Here is a 9,264-nt window from a genome sequence, read left to right on the forward strand (position 1 = left end):
AGGAAAAACCAAAAACCTGCAGACACTAGGCCCTCCGTGGAATGAGTTTGACACCCCTGCTGTAGGTCTTCCACCATCATCTGAACATTGCCTCAGTGTTCTCTCCATGTCAGCGTTTTGTTCAGAGATGGTGTTTTAGGTGGCTGGGCTCTCAGGAAGAGAACTCCTCACAGGTAGACGGGAGATTCTTGTCCTGGACAGTGCTTCTCTCTAAAATGACCTCAATTGTGACTGAGCATTGCACTCACACCTTCTTCTTTCCCTGGTCTGAAATAAAATATGCAATAACAGCAAGTTGTCCTTTGGGTTTGCATAATGTTTCTCACCTAAAACTATTGGCAAAGAGCAAAATGTTATTTTCACACACAGCACTTGTTGCAAGGGGCATGTAGACTACTGTTTTTGGAAGAAGGGGAATAGGGAGAGAAATGAGAGCAATGAGAGTAATCTCATTTGTAAATGCAGAGTTCGTGTGTACTACTGAGTGCAATATTCTGTAAAAACACACCGCAATACGCACATCCTCAGTTTGATCTTATTTGCCTTAATTAATCTCTTAGCAGGCTTTAAAATGTTAAATATGCAGCATTTTCTTTGATGAATGACGGAAGATTAATAAACCCAGTATCCCGAGACACCAGTGCTGCCAGTTGCCGAGCCAACAAAAACACACCCTAGCAGCATCTTATCCTATAATCTGTTTTAAAGAACTTAGACACAGCAACATACTGGGAAAAGTTGTCATGTCACCAGCTGCAGAAAATGTTCCCGTTCCCATTACATCTGTATATCACATCTATAAATCGAGAGAGACAGAGAAGAGTTCCCAAAGCTTAAACTTGTAATCCCAGAAAAGAAGCAGCAGCACAGGGGAGGAATAGAATAACATGAGTATTTGTTGATCAAGCATTTATGAGGACACAACGGTCGTTTCACAGGGGTGATGGAACACTCTTCTTAAAGGCCCAGTGCAGTCAAAAATGTGATTTCCTGTGTTTAATATACATCTACACACTATGAGGTTGGAATAATACTATGAAATTGTGAACATAATGATAATGCCCTTTTAGTGTAAGAGCTGTTTGAAAAGACTGTTTTGGTGGGATGGAGCTTTGGCTTGCCTGGTGACATCACCAGGCGGTAAATTAGTAGACAAATAAGAGAGTTCCAAACCTCTCTGCCAATAACAGCTAGTTTTCAGTTTTAAGGTACTTTATTCTTGCTTAAGCAAAATTCTTGCATAAGAAATGCATCTTTGCTAAGAAGCTATTTTTGTTTCTTTTTGACCATTTTCATTCAAAATAATCACAGTAAGGTACTTTATTGTTACCCAGAAATGATTTGATACGGAGATAAAAATGGCCGCATTGGACCTTAAAGTCAGAGACTTTCTCACACTTTTTAAGTAGCCAACAATCGTTGATGTCATAATCGGAAAATGTGTTTCAATCAGATGACATACAACATTCCATCAGACAAGCAGTAACTGTATGTTTTATAACATAAAAACAGATCCGATCCATGGGAATTTGCAAATGGCAGATCTAGTAGGATATAACTATTTTTAGCAAATAAAAGGTTCTGACTAACTCTTAGGGAGTCAATATGGAGCCTCCACACAACAATGGCTCTTGTTTGTGACTTAAAAGTATTTGTGCTGTCTATTCAGCTTAGTCTACATAACAGGCAGTTTCCCAAGCCCATGCCATGAATGCTCAATAGTTGTAGCATTATGTGGAATGAACACATTATGTGAGCCACAACAGTTATTTTTCCCCATTGATGACTTATCTCCCCCCAAATGAAAAAAAACAACAGGGATAACTTAGCCAGAAATGTTTTTGCCTGTGGTACTTGAGTAGGCTATGTTGGAGTTTACTGAAGTCTCAATACATAATTCATACTTTACCGTTATGCCACTGTTTTGATACACAATACAATTTTCCAGACGTCACAGAAAGACCTCTCAACTTCTAAAACAGGGCCAAGCAATACACCTACGATCTGGATCTATGATAGTGTGCTTTTCTTTGTGGTTGTGGCCTACAGATAAGGCTAAGAAATGCAACTGTATTCATGCCTGCGTAAAGGACACATTTTGTTTTCCCTAGATCATTCATCAGTTCCCCTAGGATTGTATAACATGGGGATTCATTCCCCTGGGAGAAAACACAGGCACGCGCACACACCAGCGCACACAGCCTGCATGTACGCTCACAAACACCTCATTCTGATAGACGAGAGGAAAAGGAGTGGGAGGATTTCCCCCGCATTTCTTATTTTCGGCTTACATGAGGTCATAGTGACCATCAGGCTTAACAATCACTAGACTGGAGCTAGACCAATAACATCATGTTGATGTCCACAACAGGAAATACAATATACTTTCAAGAAAAGTAAAAAAAAATCTAAAGAAAACAAAGCTAAGGACAAAACAGAGGTTATGAGTATTACGTGTAAAACCACTTAAAAGTTATAACTACAAACTAAGTCTTTGCTTTGTTTATACTTGTGTATAAATAATCAAGTAAAGAATCATTATTTGAAGATCACAGTAATTTAATAGACAAACTTCCATTATGGGGAGTTTTGATCTTGTTTACAGTATATTGCTAATCTGCGAATGGCATTTGTCCAGCAGACAAATACTTGATTTTTTGCTTTTCACGTACATATGATATTATTTCAGATATGACCCACGCTTCTTGTGTATGTTTCACTGAAGACGTTGTACGGACCCAACAGTTTATGAAAAAGCACCAGTACTATGTATTGATGCTTTGTGGTGGTAGAAACTGCAGGGGACGCACCCTCGTTGTAGAGTGAGCCCCAGTGGAAGGGGTCAATCCAGCTGTTTGTTCAGCCCTGCTTTGCAGCTGCCTTGGCTGCCTGATGGGCCCGTCTATCCTCCTCAGCCCTCTCCCTCATCTCTTTCTCCCTTCTGATGAGCTGCTGCCTCTCTGCCTCCCACTCCCCCACCTTTCTCTGGTACTGCTCCATGTCAGGGCCCTCTGCGGAGGCTAGGCTCTGCTGGACCAGGCTGGAGACCAGCACCTGCAGGGGACTAGGGTCCACCTTTCCCCTGGACTGGAGCTGCCCGCTCAGATCCTACACATGGCCAGAGGAGATGAGGTGGTGAGCGATGGGGTGTATGGAAAAAGAGGCATTAAGGCCTAGATTCAATCAGATCAAGTGTTAAACGGCGATAGCCGACACCCGCATAGCTGATGTTTAGCCTGGTGTCAGACGGTGTAATTGCTATCAAACCGGTGAGCAGCTACTCTTGTGATCATCACGATGAGGATTTATTTTAGCCTAATCAAGGTGTAGGCCTAGATTACATCACACATTCCAGTATTCGAACTGGTAAACATGGGTAAACATGGGATTCCTACTAATGAGACTCCGTGCTGCCAAAGGCATTGTCCGCGATAGTTATACCGGAAGCCGCTTGTGGATTTAACAGCTCCAACGCGGTTCCACCTCTGACACCGTCAAAACACATGCTATGCGGGTGTCGGCTGGCGCCAATCTAATTGAATCGAGCCCTAAGTGTAACTGTCGTTGTAGATGAGTGCTTAATAGCAATTTATTCAACTGATCAAAACAAGAAATCTGTAACACAACATAAATGCAGTCCATACACAGGCTCTTCCCTTGTTTGATTGATCTTCCCTTTGCCCAGTACCTTAAACCTGCTGGCATAGAGGGGTAGCTTATCTCTCTCTGCCTGGTCGTCCTCATCCACCTCCTCCTCTTTCTTCCCCTCCTCTCCTCCTGACTCGTCGTCCTCTCCAGAGGAGGAGTCTGAGGCAGAGGACAGGTCCTGCAACAGACCCGCCAGGTAATCCACCTAGGAGAAACACACACACACACACACAGCACAGGTTTAAGGAAACACACAGACGCAACTGGGACAGGCGGACATGCACTGACAGACCGACACGATAACTCTGGAGCAATGAGCATCCCCTCATTGTCCATCACCTCATTTGTCCATCAGGACAAAAGACGGACGCGAAAACAAACACACGCAGACAATGGCACACACAATTAATATTTCCTGATCTACACAGAGCCATCAGTTCTGACACTGTCCTGCTTTCTGGCAAACCTGGTTTGGTTCCCAAAGTCTCACAGATTCCCCCTGGTCTCCAGACTCCACTAAATCACATTACTCTGCTCAGAGTTGAACTACTGAACTAGATAGGGCTAAAGGAGCACTGCACCAGGGTGAGTTAATGTGCGTCTGGATATAAATAACCCAGATAGAACAGTCTCAACACTAAGCCCTGGAGATAAACCCTCAGACCGTCTCATACCCTGTACCTGGATAGTAACAGCTCTCTACTGCCACCAGGTTGGTGTCATATGCTCATTGTGTTATTTGCAGCATTTGATGAGTAAAATGAGATTGTAAACAATCAGCTAAACTGTACAGGCTTCTTATTCATGATAATGCTTTATAATGAGTTCGTCTTATACGTGTATAATGTGTTACTAATGATCTTGTTCGTGTTAGATACTGATTTAGTAATTGTAAAAAGTACAGGACTAAGACAGGTATTGGTGAGTACATACAGCATCCTTTGATAGTTTGCCATCTCCAGGAGCGGCAGCTACTCTCTCCATGACGGCCAGGGCCCGGCCCAGATACCCTGGGGTCCACATCAGAGGCATGCCCCTGAACACAGCATGGATCCCTGCCGCCATCTCCACCTTACCTAGAGACAGACAGAGAGAACGAGAGAGGAGCAGGAAGTGGAAACTATCAGAGATGTGATCAGCACAACATGACAACCAGACCATGCGGTTTGGAGAGGTTGATTTAAATGTTTGACAAGAGGATAAAGCAGGGTTTCCTGAGAAATCCTCATCCTTCTGCTATCAACAAATGGTTAGGAATATGAGGAAAGGCTATGGCTTGTTTTAGGACCAGGGGTATGGTCTGACTGGGGGAATTACATACCTAGTAAAGCACAGCCCAGCAGTTGAGCGCTGAGGCCTATAGAGCCGTCCTGCTTCAGACCAGATATCAGCAGCGATGCTCCCAGAGCCCTCTCCTCTGACATCTGCACAGTCAACCAACACAAACATACACTTATGCTTCAGACAACATTTGAAAATAGCATAATGACTGACTTCCACAGAAATACAGTAACTGTGGCTGCTAAATTTAAATGCATACATTTTGCACTCGCCTTTTCCTACTAGCACTGACTGGTGATAAATACTTTGTTGAGGGAAAATCTACTTGCTGCGATTGTGATAAGTTGTCTCACCTAGCTATCTTAAGATGAATGCACTAATGTTAGTCGCTCTGGATAAGAGCATCTGCTAAGTGACTCAAATATTAAAAATATGTAAAATATATATATGTAAATATCCATATTTATCAAGGGGGATGGTGTTGTGCTGGGATCATAGTGATCTTCTCTACACACATACGCCCTCCTTACGTTACCAACAATCACTACTTTCTACAGAATCCAGACACTCCAAATGTTCTTTGGCACGATAACTTCTCCGGACATGTTGGTACACATGAAGTACAGAGCAGTGAATGCTACTTTACTTACGCTGAGCTCTGGTTTGGTTGCAAGGTAATTGCTAAGTGCATACAGGGACAGGATCTGTGTTGTGGGCAGATCAAAAGACTCCTGAAGCATCACCTCTTCCACGACAGAACAGGCACCTGCAGAAGAGGAACAACCTTGTGAGGTTTTAAGCTACATGTCATATGTGTGTACATTGGCTTAGTTTTGTTTAACTGAGTTTTTCCAAAGGGGTTCTGGGATAACTTTACAGTTTGACAGATATTACAGTTTCAGAAGTCAGAGACTCTTTACCTTTGAAGTCTTCATCTTTTATGAAGGAATCTATCAGAATGTTGAACGTGAAAACATCTGGGAACATTCCATATTGCACCTAAATACAGAAACAGAGAACGGTTAAAAACTTTCCATAATCACAATATCATAGTCAACCTCAGACATTGAGGTCAAACTCTTTAGAATGTGGATTTTCAAAAGGCACCTTGTATTGGACAATTACCATTCTAGGTAGAACATTAATGAGAATGTTATGGTCATGGAACATTGGGTGCCAACATGGAGGACAGTTTGTGACACTGTGTTTCTATACTCAGAGTTGATATTCACGTCATACAAGGAATTCCTCTTGACCATCCCCTCAAATTAGGTAAAACATTGATACCCATTGTAAAAAAAAAAGCCAACTTCGTCGTCAGTTTTTGTTATACAGAAACAAAAAAACCATGCTGCTGTATTGTTCAATGTACAAGTAACCAGATCAAAAAATCACGACCTTTGGTAGCTTAATGTTCCAGTCGGTAGCTAGCTAGCACTCACTAACTCGCATAACTGCTAGCACCGTCATGAAAAGGGCATGAGCGAAGCCCTACAATATTAGGTGTTTTAGTATTGAGAACGCACAGGAGCAGGTAATGTTGAAAAGTCATCTTTTGACATGTTGTACTTTTCTTAAATGTAGTTGAATTTGCAATTGACAAAAACAAGCAGACAACAAGAAAATGTCAAGTTTTTGAAATGAGCCAATGGGGTAACCCAGCTAACCACAAGTTGTTTTCACCATTTTCATTCTATCTAATACCGAGTGGACTATGGCTCTGCTTAGCATAATGTAGTCCTACCTTGTTCTTGACTGTGTGCAGGGCCTTGTCTCTGGCCCCGTATCTGAGACACTGTCTGACCCAGCTGTGGACAGTCCAGTCTCTGAGGTACCAACAGTTTGGGCTGTGGCGAAATCTACAGGAGCGAGAAGAGAGATGTTCAGACATAAAAAACAAGAACAAACAAGTCATGAATGTTTATGACTTCCGTTATGTCATTTTTCTGACGCTTTTATGCAGCATAGGTCAAGGCAAGCGTAACCGCTTAACCCATAGGCTTGCAACGCAATATTCTTGTTAATCTTGTAATCACATAAGAAACAGATTCCAGAGGAGGGGAGAACAGGGAAGCTCTTAGACAGCATCGAAGCACAGAACAAACATGCATGTGACTGAACATAAACACACCATAAAAAAAACTTTGGAAGAAAACAGAGGTCAGAAGACAGTGGCCAGGAAGTGAACACCCTAACAAAGAAAATAACATAACAGGGCATGCAAATTAGGCTTACTTATACAGATAGTACTCTGCTTGCTCAACCTCTTCTCTTGACGATATGTTGTCAACAAACTGAAAAAGAAAACACACAGAGATATGGTTATTATTTCATCCCGTTGACTACAGTTTGATCAGAACCTAAATCATATTAGTCGTATTATTTATATCTTACCCAACATGTCATTGGTGTACCAGATATGACAATGAAGTAGTTTGCTACAGCAGAAACTGGTTGACATACATACAAGCTACAAGGATGAAATCTCCCGGTACTCTAACATGCTCTTACACGTGATATTGACAGGGAGCTGACAGGGAAGTTTCGGTCGTACGTCCTATCCATCAAGGCGGCCAACAACGCTGTAGGGTGACATGTTCATATACAGCTTTACTTTCACATTTCACAAGAGCTAGACTTGCTGAAACTTTCTGCCGTTTAAATATATGACTTAAATCTTCAAAAGACTTTACACTACTAATAACACAGTACAGTATCTGTCCATGTGTAGCTAACACTGCCCCCCTGTGTTAATTTAGTGCAGACATTGTCACTGACTTGACAGTTACATCTTCAGTACTACTTATGCACAGAATAACAAATATTTTCACACGTCACTGTGTCTCCCAAAACTAAAATGCAACTGATGTCATGTCCACTTAACAGCTAACAGGTGACAGATATGGTTGAGGCCCACCTTTCATTTGTTGTGCGGGGTAGGGACAAAGAGAATTGTTAGCAATGAGTTTCTTTGGATAGCTGTCTTACCCAGATTTTGATGATCTTTCTCTCTTGCGTCCCATAATTTGGTGTCTGTGTATGGTGTGGAAAGTAGACATCTTCTGGCTGTAGGACATAAACAAGAATGACCACACGTTACATAGAGTAGACAATGGACTCTGAAGGTAACATGCACAATGCGATTACAGTACAAGCAAATACTAAGTTAAACTTTGAACAAACGGGATAAGATGCATCTTATTTAGTTTAGCTTGTTAGGAGTTAGGCTAGGTCAGAATGGGTTCATTATACGTAGCTAGCTAGGTAGCCACCTGGCTAGCCTGCTAGCTACTTGCCTGGCAAAACACAAATAGTTCGGACAAACAGTGAATCAATCAATGATAGAAAACGTTACTGATTTAAATACCTATTTTTTAGTATTAAAAAACTGTACCTATAAAACTGTGATTTCCACACTTCTGGATAACTTTGACAGCTCCTAAACAACGCTTCAAAGTGTAGGCTGCCATCTTGGGACGATACCAATATATGACGGAGGGGAGCAACAATGTTGCGTGAGAGAGAGCCTTGCTCAAATACATGTTTAATGCGAACCGTAACACCATGAAAAACAGTATATATAATACTGAAATTGAAACGGAGTTATTTTTTCTAAATACTATAATTATGTATGTTTAATAAAAATATCAAACATAACATTAGAATGAAACCCTTTATATCTATTGGTACGGCCTCAAGTGCCTGTTATGGTGAATGTCAATTGTCCCAGTGGCAAATTCATTGGTAATAGGTAGGCCTGTCTGATCAAACCCATCAATGATTTTATTTATTTGATTATATCAAAAAGTCGTATCAAAGGTCTAGATATTATGTGCAGACTGCATAGTCATTCAGACTGATGATGGCTCCGCTCCAGTTAATTTATGGCTCTTCCAGTTCTTCCAGGAATGGGCAACATTGATCCATAAAACCAATAGAGATAGATAGAAAACGAATCTTTATATCTGTGCTATTATAGCGTCTGTGACAGCATGGGCAGCGCCATTGAGGCTACAACCCATAGGAATCCCACCCAGGTGACTACTTTAAAATGACTCAGGCATGGCGGAGTCCCTGAATGGCGCTACCCATGCTAAAACGGCCTTTTGGCCACTACAGGCCTCAATCATTCTCTATGATAAAACCACAGTTTATAAACCATATTTGATAAAACCCTACTGAATCGAAGGGAATGGGAAACACTGTAAACTTTGATTTAAAAAAATACACACTATTGTAATGTTAGGCTGGGCGACTATGGGAGTCTTATTCATTAGGCACCAATAGGTACAGTACGCCTTAGAGTTCCAAACATTTTTGGGCTCCACAGTTTTT

At 41.6% G+C, this 9,264-nt stretch overlaps 1 protein-coding gene across 1 annotated transcript; it reads right to left on the reverse strand.

Annotated features, from left to right (window-relative positions):
- Positions 1 to 1,181: 1,181 nt before the first annotated feature.
- Positions 1,182 to 8,401, reverse strand: LOC120044558 (28S ribosomal protein S27, mitochondrial-like). Its single transcript, XM_038989222.1, has 11 exons — positions 8,324 to 8,401; positions 7,918 to 7,995; positions 7,441 to 7,511; positions 7,165 to 7,223; positions 6,674 to 6,788; positions 5,850 to 5,928; positions 5,580 to 5,695; positions 4,970 to 5,072; positions 4,582 to 4,724; positions 3,689 to 3,853; positions 1,182 to 3,108 (listed from the first exon to the last, which is right to left on the reverse strand). Exons 1-11 carry the CDS (start codon positions 8,397 to 8,399, stop codon positions 2,860 to 2,862), a joined length of 1,254 nt encoding a protein of 417 aa, XP_038845150.1. The 5' UTR covers positions 8,400 to 8,401; the 3' UTR covers positions 1,182 to 2,859.
- Positions 8,402 to 9,264: the final 863 nt, after the last annotated feature.

This window comes from Salvelinus namaycush, chromosome 1, assembly GCF_016432855.1.
Source record: "Salvelinus namaycush isolate Seneca chromosome 1, SaNama_1.0, whole genome shotgun sequence".
In the NCBI taxonomy this organism is placed as follows: domain Eukaryota; kingdom Metazoa; phylum Chordata; class Actinopteri; order Salmoniformes; family Salmonidae; genus Salvelinus; species Salvelinus namaycush.

Coding starts and splice junctions, on each gene's coding strand:
- LOC120044558 (XM_038989222.1), bottom strand. CDS start 8,399: ATGGCAGCCTACACTTTGAAGCGTTGTTTAGGAGCTGTCAAAGTTATC. Junction 7,512..7,917: donor GAAAGATCATCAAAATCTGG/GTAAGACAGCTA, acceptor GTCACCCTACAG/CGTTGTTGGCCGCCTTGATG. Junction 3,854..4,581: donor GCAAACTATCAAAGGATGCT/GTATGTACTCAC, acceptor TGTTTCTCCTAG/GTGGATTACCTGGCGGGTCT.